This window comes from Oncorhynchus keta, chromosome 22 (genome assembly GCF_023373465.1).
Source record: "Oncorhynchus keta strain PuntledgeMale-10-30-2019 chromosome 22, Oket_V2, whole genome shotgun sequence".
NCBI lineage: Eukaryota > Metazoa > Chordata > Actinopteri > Salmoniformes > Salmonidae > Oncorhynchus > Oncorhynchus keta.
The window spans coordinates 1,315,272-1,330,932 of record NC_068442.1 but is presented as its reverse complement, the minus strand read 5'-3'; the positions used below and the strand labels follow the sequence as shown (position 1 = coordinate 1,330,932).

The window sequence follows — 15,661 nt, the reverse complement described above, 5'->3', positions numbered from 1 at the left end:
GGATCTGCAGAGAAGGGAGAAACTCCACAAATACAGGTGTGGAAAGCTTGTAGCGTCATACCCAAGAAGAGTCGAGGCTGTAATCGCTGCTGAAGATGCTTCAACAAAGTACTGAGTAAAGGGTCTGAATACTTACGTAAACGTGATACATTTTTTTTTATACATTTGCAAAAATATCTAAAAACCTGTTTTTGCTTTGTCATTATGGGGTATTGTGTTTGTAGAATGATGAGGGGGGAGGGGGAATGGTAATCAATTTTAGAGTAAGGCTGTAACATAACAAAATGTGGAAAAAGTCAAGGGTTCTGAATACTTTCCGAATGCATTGTACATCCTGGCAAAAAAAAGCAAGGTTATGAGTCAAACGGCCTGGAAGAAAAACAGCTATTCACCTTTTGTTTGAGTATTTTAGGATATTTATCATCGTACAAAAGGCTGAATTTTGTAACCTTGTGAATAGTAAAAATAGTGAAAGAATGTGTTAATTAACTCCCACTTAATCTTCTCCTTTCCCCCTTCTGATGACCAGGTGGCGAATCGCATCTCTGCATGTCTGGCAGACATATCAGTGTGGATGACGGATCACCACCTCAAGCTGAACCTCGGCAAGACGGAGCTGCTCTTCCTCCCGGGGAAGGACTGCCCGTTCCATGATCTCGCCATCACGGTTGACAACTCCATTGTGTCCTCCTCCCAGAGCGCTAAGAACCTTGGCGTGATCCTGGACAACACCCTGTCGTTCTCAACTAACATCAAGGCGGTGGCCCGTTCCTGTAGGTTCATGCTCTACAACATCCGCAGAGTACGACCCTGCCTCACACAGGAAGCGGCGCAGGTCCTAATCCAGGCACTTGTCATCTCCCGTCTGGATTACTGCAACTCGCTGTTGGCTGGGCTCCCTGCCTGTGCCATTAAACCCCTACAACTCATCCAGAACGCCGCAGCCCGTCTGGTGTTCAACCTTCCCAAGTTCGCTCACGTCACCCCGCTCCTCCGCTCTCTCCACTGGCTTCCAGTTGAAGCTCGCATCCGCTACAAGACCATGGTGCTTGCCTACGGAGCTGTGAGGGGAACGGCACCTCAGTACCTCCAGGCTCTGATCAGGCCCTACACCCAAACAAGGGCACTGCGTTCATCCACCTCTGGCCTGCTCGCCTCCCTACCACTGAGGAAGTACAGTTCCCGCTCAGCCCAGTCAAAACTGTTCGCTGCTCTGGCTCCCCAATGGTGGAACACACTCCCTCACGACGCCAGGACAGCGGAGTCAATCACCACCTTCCGGAGACACCTGAAACCCCACCTCTTTAAGGAATACCTAGGATAGGATAAGTAATCCTTCTCACCCCCCCCCCTAAAAAGATTTAGATGCACTATTGTAAAATGGCTGTTCCACTGGATGTCATAAGGTGAATGCACCAATTTGTAAGTCGCTCTGGATAAGAGCGTCTGCTAAATGACTTAAATGTAATGTAAATGTAACTTACCTTCACACCGTCTCCAGGTTGAATACCATTCAATTGAAGCATTAAAAGAGCCGATGTACGCAAAACAGAACACACAATAACTGACCTTTGCGCCAACAGCAAATAAACTATTCACCTTTCAGTAACAAAACTAAAAATAAGTTGTTTCCATTAGGGCACACGTCTTCAAAGGTTTCGGAACAGAAAACAAAAATGAGCCTTAAGTCCAAGAAGTCCCTCCCGTGTTGCAGTCCATTTCCCTCCGTTTAGTACCTAATGAACATGCCCTGATAAAGAGGGTCGCCTATGGGCTTCTCAAAAGACCGTCCTCCGTCCCCTCTTCTCTGTGACCCGGAAACTGATAAGCGATCGAGAAGGAGCATGTAAATTCGTTAGAAGGCAAATGTAAGTGTCCTCCCCTCCTTGATCGCCATCTTTCATCAAGGATACTCACGTGTATCCTATCGTGGAAGAGTTTTGAAATCTGCCACACCCCCTTGAGTCAGCTTTTGTTTTGTCAGAGGATAAAAACATACACGTTTAAAAACAATATGCTATTTATTGTTTTAAATCGATAAAATGTCTTGCACAACTAACTTAAAACAAATTATCACTTTTCACATTTATTTTGGGATCCACCCCTGTAAAACGTAATTTACCTAACGACGCGTGAACGGAGAAGGACCGCCTCATTTCAAGCAAGCGCATTTCCATCCACGTTCACTTTCCTTGATTCACTTTGACTATTTTCAATAGGAGGCGCGAGAGGACAAAGGATTGAGGATGCAGGAGGTGAGAAAATCTGATAAATGGCATATGACTTGTGTTCACTGCTACTCTGACCCTAATTCCAACTCACCTGACAGATCTAAAGGGACTGCAATCAGGCTTAGGCGGTATCCAGATTGTCAGACATTCATAACGACCTTGTGCAATCCCGGGATTTTTGGTAATAACGGAAGACGCTGATTTCAGGAAGACGCTGATTTCATGAAGACGCTAACCAGCTAGATAACTACTAAGTTAGCATACCAAAAGTATGTGGACATCTGCTCCTCAAACATCTCATTCCAAAATCATGGGAATTACTATGGAGTTGTTCCCCCCCTCCTTTGGTGCAATAACACCCTCCACTCATCTGGAAAGTTTCCAATGTTGGAACATTGCTGCGGGGACTTGCTTCCATTCAGCCACAAGAGCATTAGTGATGTCGGGCACTGATGTTGGGCGATAAGGCCTGGCTCACAGTCGCCGTTCCAATTCATCCCAAATGTGTTGGATGGGATTGAGGTCAAGGCTCTATCCAGGCCAGTGAAGTTCTTCCACACCGATCTCATCAAACCATTTCTGTATGGACCTCGCTTTGTGCACAGGAGCGTTGTCATGCTGAAACAGCAAAGGGCCTTCCCCAAAATGTTGCCACAAAGTTGGAAGCACAGAATCGTCTAGACTGTCATTGTATGCTTTAGCGTTAAGATTTCCCTTCATTGGAACTAAGGGGCATAGCCCAAACCATGAAAAACAGCGCAAGACCACCAAAAACTTTACAGGTAGCGTTTTCCTGGCATTAGTCAAACCAATTGTCCGTCGAACTGCCAGATGGTGAAGCGTGATTCATCACTCCAGTGAACACGTTTCCACTGCTCCAGAGTCCAATGGCGGCAAGCTTTACAACACTCCAGCGGTATTGTGCATGGTGTTCTTAGGCTTGTGTGCAGCTGCTCGGCCATGGAAACGCATTTTATGAAGTTCCCGAAGAACAGTTCTTGTGATGACGTTTCCAGACACTCGGCGGTCCCGTTCTGCGAGCTTGTGTGTCCTACCACTTTGCGGCTGAGCCGTTGTTTCCCCTGGACGTTTCCACTTCACAATAACAGCACTTATAGTTGACCGGGGCAGCTCCAGCAGGGCATACATTTTACAAACTGACTTTTTGTAAAGGTGGCATCTTATGACGGTGCCAAGTTAAGTCACTGAGCTCTTCAGTAAGGCCATTCTACTGCCAATGTTTGTCTGTGGAAATTGCATGGCTGTGTGGCTGAAACAGGTGTGGCAGTGCGACAAAAACAACAGGTGTGGCTGTATTCAGCAACAGGTATGGCTGAAAAAGCCAAATCCACTCATTTGAAGGAGTGAAAAACACACTACCTATACAAAGTATCTAACTGGCAAATATTAAGTTGCGCATTCCATACTGTAATTAGAGTGCCTGGCGAATGCAGCACAACAGTCAGTGACTCACAAGGCTCCAGTCTCTCCTTGTTTGTGTACTTGTAAACAAACACCATGTTACTGGGGAATGCTGGTAAGTTTCATCATGAAAAATAATGTGAGGGATGAAATAATGAAAGTGATCTGCTTTATCTCCTAACATATTGCACATGTTTAACTGCAGGTATATACTTAAAAAGTAGCTACCAATAATTAAAATGTCAAAGAAATAGTTATCAGAATTCTGTGTTAATTGCAACCCGATAACGTTAACTGGGTTATTTGGAAATAGCCACAAGTTGGTTTATCAATACCGTTGGATCTATTTCTTTTAAGTTTTTATTTTATAAACTTTGAATATTTGTAGCTACTTTCTAAGTGAATACTTGCAGTCAACTTGTGCAATACATTAAGAGATAAAGCAGATTGTGTTCTTCATTTCACCGGTCACATAGACAAAAAGGTATAAAAATATCTTGCTGCTTTTTAGAAACGCAGATCTAAAATGTAACTCATTGTATTTTCTGCTTGGCTTCAGACTAATTTAAGCACTTCTCCACTCAGATGAAAAATGTTTTCTCGTCATTCATCAGTCAGACAGCACTCTGACTGACGTGTAGCTACTGTTCTCCAGTAAAATGCAACATTACCTTCAGGCAAAACATTACAAAATGTAGCTGGCTTCATTCTTTCTATGATAAACAGAAATACGATGGCCATGCATCGTCTTTTTCATTGTAAGCTAATAGTTGCATGCCCCCGATCACTCTATTGAAGAAAAAAAAGATGTCAAAACCTAACTGTAATGATGACATGAATCTGCGTAAAGCTCATTGTTTCAAAGGCCCATAGTATTACTTTCAAAGGGACGACACTTTGAAACCGGCACAACCACCTTGGATTATGGCTCAACTTGCAACGTCAAAGAAAGCCAATAATTCTGTCTTCCACTGAATTAGAATTTTTGTTCTTAGCATGCACAAGAGTAAATAAAACAACTTGGAAATTACATTCGCAGGGCAATGACGTGAAGCTCACAAAAGCACACATTTGCCTGGTTCCGTGGGACAACAATAAACAAACAGTGAGAACCGGGAAACCAGCGAGTCCACCCGAGGCAATGTCACAGCCTGATTGATTTTCGGGCCAAAGCTGCCAGCCAAGAGAACAATTACAACAGGTGCTGTTGCAGGACTCACACCTGGCAGTGTAACTGGTCTCCACTCTCTCAGACTCCCTGCAAGACAGTAGATGCAGAGCCCACTAGGCCTACATGAGACTCCCACCACCACAAAATGGACTTTCAGGATGGCTAAGTCACCCCAACATTGAAAAACTACCAGAGCAACCGAGCCAAGTTCACCTGTAAAGTCAGTCATGTTAAACATGGGTGGACAACGTGCAGGTTAATTTGCAACTAAACGTGGTTTGACAAAACATGAATTTTCATGCATGGTTCTGATCATAACAGACAGTAATTGTATATAGGTAGCAGTGGGTGGCAATACTATCCCTTGGCCACTTTCAGTTTCCCTACTTCTGAACTAAACCACCCGTACAATCCATAATTCCTAATGACACAGATTGGTTTGAAACCTACTAGTGTGAAACGTAATCAGGAAAGCTTACCTAGTTCATTAGGTGGGCTACAGTTACTGTCCATGATACAATATTTTATTTCCTGTATAGAGGTTGATTCTATGCAGCTAGAAGAGCTGAGCATGTACAGTAAGAGTATGTGTAATTAAGCTAGAATACATTCATAAAAATTCCAATGGCCATTCTACAGCATGGAGACAGCCTACAGACCAACAACAGAACAGAAGAGTAACATGATTAAAAACCCATTACTTGGTTAATATAAACTTAACAAAAATATATAAACATGAAACGATTTTACTGAGTTGACAGTTCATAAGGAAATCAGTCAATTGAAATAAATTCATTAGGCCATAATCTATGGATATCACATGACTGGGCAGGGGCGCAGCCATCAGAATGTTTTTCCCTCACAAAAGGGCTTCATTACAGACAGAAATACGCCTCAGTTTCATCAGCTGTCTGGCTGGTCTCAGACGATCCCGCAGGTGAAGAAGCCGGATGTGAAGGTCCTGGGCTGGCGTGGTTACACGTGATCTGTGGTTGTGAGGCTGGTAGGACCTACTGCCAAATTATCTAAATGCAATAGACTTTGGCGATGTCATTTATAAAATAGCCTCCAACACTACTCATTAAATTGGATGCAGTCTATCACAGTGCCATCCGTTTTGTCACCAAAGCCCTATATACTACCCACCACTGCGACCTTTATGCCCGCGTTGTCTGGTCCTCGCTACATATTTGTCACCAAACCCACTGGCTCCAGGTCATTTTTAAGTCTTTGCTAGGTAAAGCTCCACCTAATGTCAGCTCACCGGTCACCATAGCAACACCCACCCGTAGCACGCGCTCCAGCACTGGTCACTGGTCATCCCCAAAGCCAACGCCTCCTTTGGCCGCCTTTCCTTCCAGTTCTCTGCAGCCAATGACTGGAACAAATTGCAAAAAGAAAATCGCTGAAGTTGGAGACATATCTCCCTCACTAACTTCAAGCATTGGCTGTCAGAGCAGCTTACAGATCGCTGCAGCTGTTCACAGCCCATCTGTAAATGGTCCATCCAACCAACTACCTACCTACCTACTCCCCATATTTGTTTTTGTTTTTTTCTGCTCTTTTGCACACCAGCATTTCTACTTGCACATCTTCATCTGCACATCTATCACCGCCTTCATTTGCACACACTGTATACAGATTTTCTATTGTGTTATTGACTGTACGTTTGTTTATCCTATGTGAGAGACTGTTGTTTTTGTCGCACTACTTTGCTTTATCTTGACCATGTCGCAGTTGTAAATGAGAACTTGTTCTCAACTGGCCTACCTGGTTAAATAAAGTTAAATTTAAAAAGATAACTGTCTCTGAAGCAGCATGTGTACACACTGTCTGCGTGGAGTCTGGAGTTGTGCCTGCCTGCTCTGCTTGGAAAACAATGGGGGAGGAGCAAATGGGCCAAGACTACAGTAAACCAAGCACACCCCCACTCTCATCGACGGGGGTGTAGTGGAGCAGGTTGAGAACTTCAAGTGCCTTGGTGTCCACTTCACAAAACTAACATGGTCCAAGCTCACCAAAACAGTAGTGAAGAGGGCACAACACCTATTCCCCTTCAGGAGACTGAAAAGATTTGGCATGGGACCTCAGATCCTCAAAAGGTTCTACAGCTGCACCATCGAGAACATCCTGACTGGTTTCATCACTGCCTGGTATGGCAACTGCTCGGCATCCGAACGCAAGGTACTACAGAGGGTAGTGCGTACGGCCCAGTACATCACTGGGGCCAAGCTTCCTGCCATCCAGGACCTCTATACCAGGCGGTGTCTGAGGAAGGCCCTAAAAAAAAATATTTAAAAAATAGACTAGCCACCCTAGTCAGACTGTTCTCTCTGTTACTGTACGGCAAGCGGTACCAGAGCGTCAATTCTAGGTCCAAGTGGCTTCTACCCCCCCATATTATACACTGCTGCTACTCTCTGTTATTATCTATGCATAAGTCACTTTAATAACTCTACCCACATGTATATATTGCCTCAATTACCTCGACTAACCATTGGCTCTGTACCGGTACCCCCTGTATATAGCGTCGATATTGTTATTTTACTGCTGCTCTTTAATTATGTTACTTTATGTATTTATTTTAACTGCATTGTTGGTTAAGGGCTTGTAAGTAAGCATTTTACTGTAAGGTCTATGTAACCGATGTGAAATGGCTAGCTAGTTAGCGGTGGTGCGCACTAATAGCGTTTCAATCGGTGACGGCACTGGCTTTGAGAACTTGAAGTAGTGGTTCCCCTTGCTCTGCAAAGGCCGCTGCTTTTGTGGAGCGATGGGTAACGATGCTTTGTGGGTGTCAGATGTTGATGTGTGCAGAAGGTCCCTGGTTCGAGCCCGGGTATGGGCGAGGGGACGGACTAAAGTTATACTGTTAAATCTACACCTACTGTATTCAGCACGTGGCAACTAAAATTTGATTTGAACCGGCTCCTCTGCTGTCTGACCCTAGTGCAGCGGTAACCAACCCGGTTGGATCTGCTGGCTAGCGTGCAGTCTATAAAATGACTCCATGAGCATAAATATTGATTCGTTTTCCTAACATAAGGGCCTCAACTCATATTTAGTACTATTTGGACCTCCTTTGCACAATGCCATGCTATCAGATGCATTGTCTTTGTCTGAAAATGCATATTATTTCAGCATTAACGAGTGTTTTATAACTTTCATTTACAAGAGCACAAATCGCCATGTTGCGCAGTGCAGCCGCGCGCACACGTTCAATTCGCGTTCGTTAGCCAGGTAGCTAGTAAATTGTTGTTACATATTTGGTGCAAGCTAATGAAAAACATCAGATTATTTGCTAGCTAATGGCAAGGAGTCAGACTTCAGTTCCATTTCACAGTTTAAAACTCCTTTTAAAATAAGATATCACTACAGTTGATATACCTTGACATCCTCGTCAACTATAACTGACGACGTTAGCCGGTTATTTCAGCTTGCGAGGCTAGCTAACACAGGGAGAGTTTTCACAGCATCCAGTCACTAGAGAGCAAGCTAGCTCTAAACTAGTTAGCGATAGCTAACTACATATGGCACAAAACTGTAGCAAACAAGCTAGTTGTCAATCTAGATAAGTAATTTAGAAAATAAAACAGTAGCATAACATAAGAATAATATTTTGTGGATGGCTTCAAATAAATAACAATCCTCACAAATAGGCACGCTTTGGTAGTTAGTTACAAGTTAGAATCGGCCCCTTTCTAGCTAGCTATGTCCACTGCCCTCCAATAGCAGTGCACTTCGCTAGCCAGACTAGTGTTCCCAACCAGGAGTACTAGGACCCCCGGGGGTACTTGAAGACTCATGAGACCATAGGCCTACTGGTAAAAATGCACATGAGTGTATTTCAGGGGTACTCCTTCCAGAGCAAAATTCAGTTGGTGGTACAGTAACCGAAAAGGGTAGGGAACCACTGAGCTAGAGAATATCATCCAACTCTTATAAGAAATAGCTATGAACAAACCGTCCCGCCTATCCTTTCACACGATTAATTACGGGTATAGGGATCAAACGCATGTGAAAACAACCAAAGTTTCTAAACAATGAAAATTAAACTTATAATAATATTTTTTTTAAATCCCTATGTGTACTTACCCTTCACTCACATGAACAGCAGCAGTCCTCTCCACAGATATTAATGAAATATTTACAAACAACCCAGTACTCTCTACCGATACAATTGATGTGAATGTTCAAATATCCTCCATTGATTAGTCTGAGATCTCCGTAGTATTTGTTTAAATTCAATTTGTGCAAAAAGAGAGAAACTGAGATACAAAACAAGAACTCTTGTTCAATCTCATTCACCACAGCCTGAGCACAACAGTTATCCATGCGCACGAGTATCGAGAAGAAAGGGGTAGGAAAACTATTTCTAAAAGGTGACAATTGTAGCCGTTGTATCCCAGATTGATTAATTCATTAATAGTATATGGTTAGTTATACATTTTGAGTCGAGGGTCGTCGCAAGCTGAAACGAAAATGTGTTTGAAAAGCGAACTATTTTTTGTCATGGTGCGGCGAATTTATTTCACTTTGCCTAAGGAACAGGGGTACTACGCCTTCCATTGCCTAGGGAAAAACCCCGGATGTAAACTCGGTGAAACTCATCTGGAGAGAAGTAGCACTCGGGTCGTCACTAGTTACCACAGTCACAAAGTCATAAACTCCGCCTATTTCTACAAGTTATCTTCTTAGAATGTGATTTTAAACTTAACCATCCATGCACTATGCCTAACCCTGACCTTAAATTACGACCAAAAGCAGCAACTTATGTTTTCATAAATAGTTACGATACAGCCATTATTTACTTTGTGACTGTGCTATCTAATGCAAACCTAGTACTCGATGCAAAGAAATACGCGGAGCAATTTGTTGCTGCTTAGACTTGCCACGGCCCATATCCTGCGCCTCACTGTCGATGGGTGAAAAAGCAGCACTTACTTTCATATATTTTACTAGCCAGCCATTCTGAATTCTGTTTTAGTATTGAAGGGACGCTCTAAAAAGTGGTGCGTGCATATGTATTCACCCCCTTTACTATGAAGCCCCTAACTATAAGATCTGGTGCCACCAGTTACCTTCAGAAGTCACATAATTAGTTAAATAAAGTCCACCTGTGTGCAATCTAAGTGTCACATGATCTGTCACATGATCTCAGTATATATACACCTTTTCTGAATTGCCCCAGAGTCTGTAACACGACCAAGCAAGCGGCACGACCAAGCAAGCGGCACGACCAAGCAAGCAAGCAAGCGGCACGAGCAAGCAAGCAAGCGGCACGACCAAGCAAGCAAGCGGCACGACCAAGCAAGCAAGCGGCACGACCAAGCAAGCAACCAAGCAAGCAAGCAAGCAAGCGGCACAAACAAGCAAGCAAGCGGCACAAGCAAGCAAGCGGCACAACCAAGCGGCACAAGCAAGCAAGCAAGCAAGCGGCGCAAGCAAGCAAGCGGCGCAAGCAAGCAAGCGGCGCAAGCAAGCAAGCGGCGCAAGCAAGCAAGCGGCGCAAGCATGCAAGCGGCGCAAGCAAGCAAGCGGCGCAAGCATGCAAGCGGCGCAAGCAAGCAAGCGGCACAAGCAAGCGGCGCAAGCAAGCGGCGCAAGCAAGCGGCGCAAGCAAGCGGCACAACCAAGCAAGCGGCACAATGAAGACCAAGGAGCTTTCCAAACAGGTCAGGGACAAAGTTGTGGAGAAGTACAGATCAGGGTTTGTTTCTAACTTTTTTTTAATTGATTTTTTAAACTTTTAACATCCCACAGAGCACCATTAAATCCATCATTAAAAAATGGAAAGAATATAGCACCACAACAAACCTGTTACTAGTACAATTACTAGTCCAATGCTCTAACCACCTGCCTTACACTCCACGAGGAGCCTTACACTCCACGATTGCACTCCACGAGGATACTGCGTGGCAGGCTGACTACCTGTTATGCGAGGGCAGCAAGAAGCCAAGTTAAGTTGCTAGCTAGCATTAAACTTATCTTATAAAAAACAATCAATCGTAATGTAGCGTGGTTCGTTCTGCGTCGTGTACTTTTCATTAGGACGCTGCCACAACTGAAGGTCTGCTAGTGAAAATTATTTTTATTTGCCCTGCACACGAAGAGACAACACTGGACACTCCTCAGGAACTGGCTGTCATCACACTGACCAGAAGGACCTGGCGTACCCACCACCCGCCAGTAGCTGCCATTTGATTTGAACTGTCTAATCAGAGACTTTAACACGTTAGTGCCTACAATGAGTTCATCAACCTGCCCATCTACAATAAGCACTGGGACTACATAAAGCTGTATTTTTAAGTCACACATGCCCACTGGGCTAGTTTGCGTCCCACCACAACCCACCAGGATGATGTCTGAAGGAGCTAGAAAGTTCCCCTCTACCACTCCTGCCTCCCTCAACCGAGGTACAATATCTGCATGCAGAGTAGTAGCCATGGACCCACTATCTAACATTCCCTTCAGCTCAACTTTATCCTGTACCAGCACAGTGGTGTAAAACAAATTGTCATTCTGAGTAATTCTCATTGTGTTCTGAAAAATTACTGTGTTCTTGGGTACTAACTCAGAAAAATAAGAATAAACAGATTGGATATCATCATCGTTGGAGGAAAAATTAGACTGCCCCACATTGCCCTCCTCAGAATGGCAGGTCTCAGGAAAACTAGAAAGTCTCCAATCTGTCCACATCCAGGGCTCTTTCGCTTCCCAGTCTCACTACAGTCAAAGCTGATGTGGCCAGGAGAGAATCACTTGAAACACAGCTGGTGCATCTGACAGTGAGCTTTGTTCCAGTGATTAGTGCTTCCACAGACAGAGTGCTCACGTTTGGGGAACTGTTGATGGGGTCCTCTGTTCAGACTGAGTATTGCTGAGAAGAGCATTCTCTAACATACTCAAAACTTTCTCTAATGTCCCACCCTCAGATACAGATGGGGCCTGTTCTGGTTCACGGCCACATCGAGAAAAATATGACACATTAGGTCTGCTCTCTGGATCCACTTCCTCCTGGGGGGAGTCAAAGACAGCAGCCACCTGCTGTGAAAGTTGTGTTCTACATGCTTTATGCTCCTGTCGTTGTCTTTGGCTATGCCGGATTAAGTGATATGACATGCTATTCTATAAAATAATTTATCCGTAATTAATATTACCTGATTGAGCTAATCATGTAAATGTAATTAACGAGAGTCAGGGCACCACAAAATAATATTTATAGAGCTGTTATCTTCCAAATAAACTCTTAAAGACCTAGTCATATTTTACATCATTAACAGTCAATATTAATAGTCAACTTAATTCAGTCTCATCTGAAAGTTGTAAATTCTTGGTTATCTGCACGAACCCTGGCTAACAAGTTGAATCAGCAATACAAAATTGGGTTTAATCATTTATTTACTAAATACCTAACTAATCACAGAATTACACATAATTAAATCATAACTTGATTACAAATTATGTCATAAAGGAAAACGTCCCTAGCGGGCGGAACAGATATGACCGCTTGTTACACAAAAGAAAAGGGTCTGGGTTTGAGTGAAGGAGTGGGAAGACTGAGGAACAAAGGCCGAAGCTGTGCTATCGTAAATACAGTATCTTATGCATTCTAAATTACCGCCCATTTGGAAAAGGAAAATGCAATTTATATTTACTCTGAGCTGCGCTTCGGTAGGTTGGTGGTAGATGGAAGGCCGTGTTGCACAACCGAGTCCTTTGAGGGAATGTCTCTGGTTGTCAATTTGGATACGTTGTAGTAACGTTGTTATGTGGTAGACGGGATACTCTGTCTGTTCCTTCCGAACCTACGTTTGCAGCTGCTGTTGCTAACTCAACGGCTAGGAGGTATCACTTCTGTTGTTAATAAGAGTTCAAAGTTCATACCATTCGCAACCAAAGCTCACGCTGATGTTGGCTTCATTCTGTAGTTATTATCTGAACCATTCTGACATCGGACCGTCGTCCTACATCCTCGGAAAAGGAGGTTACATTGTCGTCAAGGGCTTATATAGGAAGGGAGAGGAGGCGTGTTTGAAAAGTTTTATAGCCCATGTCCCTTCACAGGTGCAGGCCACTGATGAAGCAGAGCCCTATCTTATGAAAACCCAAATCTCACATTTTAGAAGCTAAAATCACATTTCATCTCGAATAATTTCATATTCAAACATTTAAATTGAACAACAATTCCATGTGAATCCGATAACTCTGATGTGTAGACTTTCCACTGTAGAGTTTGTCATCTTATCATTGATGAGAATGTCTCAGATGATAACCGAGGGTGGCTGTTATCGATGTGTTCCTGGTTCGAGCCCAGGTAGGGGCGAGGAGAGGGACGGAAGCTATACTGTTACACTGGCAATACTAAAGTGCCTATAAGAACATCCAATAGTCAAAGGTATATGAAATACAAATGGTATAGAGAAATAGTCCTATAATTCCTATAATAACTACAACCTAAACTTCTTACCTGGGAATATTGAAGACTCATGTTCAAAAGAACCACCAGCTTTCATATGTTCTGAGCAAGGAACTTAGCTTTTTTTACATGGCACATATTGCACTTTTACTTTCTTCTCCAACACTTTTTGTTTTTGCATCATTTAAACCAAATTGAACATGTTTCATTATTTATTTGAGGCTAAATTGATTTTATTGATGTATTATATTAAGTTAAAATAAATGTTAATTCAGTATTGTTGTAATTGTCATTTTTACAAAAAAAATAGTCCTATTTAATCGGTATCAGCTTTTTTTGGTCCTCCAATAATCGCTATCGGTGTTGAAAAATTATCGGTCGACCTCTAGTGCCAAGCTTATAGAGATGTACCTCGAGACTTGCAGCTGTAATTGCTGCAAAAGGTGGCTCTACAAAGTGTTCACTTTGGGGGAATGAATAGTTCTGTTTTGTCTTGTTTGTCTCACAATAAAAAATATATTGCATCTACCAAAGTGGTAGGCATGTTGTGTAAATCAAATTATTACAAACCCCCCCAAAATCTATGTTAATTCCAGGTTGTAAGAAAACAAAATAGGAAAAATGCCACGGGGGTGAATACTTTCGCAAGGCACTGTATATTTTGGTATGGGTGGCCCCAGCAGGAATCAAACCTATAATCCTGGCATTGTAAGCAAAATGCTTTACCAACTGAGCCACAGAGGACCAAAACTTGGAGCTATAATCTGCAGGTGAAACAATAACAAAGCGGCACCCACCGCTTTTAAAAAAATAAAAAAAATTTAAAAAAAACCTGGGAGAAATGTAACCACTCTCAAATTCATAGACAGAGCTATTGACGCAAGGACTGACCATCGATGATATAAAAACTATGCAGTGTTTACATTTACTTTGTTTACAAACATTGTTGTAAAACACACTTACTTTGGGTTCTGATGGTGTATAACAGTTTTAACCAAGCTCATGAGGCATTCATTAGTTTATAAGTTATGTCCAAAAATCGATGTAGCCATTAAATTTGGTTCAGTTTACAGTTTGGTTCAACTTTGAATTGTTCTGTGCTACACATACGATGAAGTCAAATTATAACTTTTGAGTTCAATATTACACTATACATGAAGCCTTCAGGTATAGTGCTTTCAGAAAGTATTCATACCTCAACTAATAAAAAAATGGTGTTACAGCCTGAATTTAAAATGGATTAAATATACACTAACGTTCAAAAGTTTGGGGTCACTTAGAAATGTCCTAGTTTTTTAAAGAAAATAAAGGTTTTTGTCCATTAAAATAACATCAAATTGATCAGAAATACAGTGTAGACATTTTAATGTTGGAAATGACAATTGTAGAAACGGCAGATTTGTAATGAAATATCTACATAGGCTTACAGAAGCCTGCAACCATCACTCCTGCAGCCTGCAACCATCACTCCTGTGTTCCAATGGCATGTTAGCTAATACAAATGTATAATTTTAAGACTAATTAATCATTAGAAAACCCTTTTGCAATTATGTTAGCACAGCTGAAAACTGTTATGATTAAAGAAGCAATAAGACTAATTAAGACTAGTTGAGTATCTGGAGCATCAGCATTTGTGTGTTCGATTACAAGCTCAAAATGGACAGAAACAAAGTACTTTCTTCTGAAACTCTTCAGTCTATTCTTGTTCTGAGGAATGAAGGCTATTCCATGCGAGAAATTACCAAGAAACTGAAGATCTCGTACAACGCTTTGTACTACTCCCTTCACAGAACCGTTGAAACTGGCTCTAACCAGAATAGAAAGGAGTAGGAGGCCCCGGTGCACAACTGAGCAAGAGGACAAGTACATTAGTTTCTAGTTTGAGAAACAGACACCTCACAAGTCCTCAACTGGCAGCTTCATTAAACAGTACCCGCAAAACACCAGTTGACTCTGGGATGCTGGCCTATTAATCCAATCAAATCAAATTTTATTTGTCACATACACATGGTTAGCAGATGTTAATGCGAGTGTAGCGAAATGCTTGTGCTTCTAGTTCCGACAATGCAGTGATAACCAACAAGTAATCTAACTAACAATTCCAAAACTACTGTCTTATACACAGTGTAAGGGGATAAGGAATATGTACATAAGGATATATGAATGAGTGATGGTACAGAGCAGCATACAGTAGATGGTATCGAGTACAGTATATACATATGAGATGAGTGTGTAGACAAAGTAAACAAAGTGGCATAGTTAAAGTGGCTAGTGATACATGTATTACATAAGGATGCAGTCTGATGTAGAGTACAGTATATACATATGCATATGAGATGAATAATGTAGGGTAAGTAACATTATATAAGGTAGCATTGTTTAAAGTGGCTAGTGATATATTTACATCATTTCCCATCA

General features: G+C 42.4%; 1 protein-coding gene across 6 annotated transcripts in view; it reads right to left on the bottom strand.

The window, feature by feature from the left end:
* Nucleotides 1–9,872, bottom strand: part of LOC118400923 (PHD finger protein 21A-like) — a 116,705-nt gene extending 106,833 nt beyond the window's left edge. For 2 of the 6 annotated variants that reach the window (XM_052474639.1, XM_035797946.2), the window contains exon 1: nucleotides 1,485–1,536. In XM_052474639.1, coding sequence (XP_052330599.1) covers nucleotides 1,485–1,526 — 42 coding nt within the window. In that variant the 5' untranslated portion in view covers nucleotides 1,527–1,536. Of the gene's footprint in view, nucleotides 1–1,484; nucleotides 1,537–6,110; nucleotides 6,203–8,919; nucleotides 9,313–9,768 lie in introns of those variants that run through there. The other 4 variants (XM_052474641.1, XM_052474640.1, XM_035797945.2 and 1 more) reach the window with 4 other exon arrangements.
* Between the last annotated feature and the right edge of the window lie 5,789 nt (nucleotides 9,873–15,661).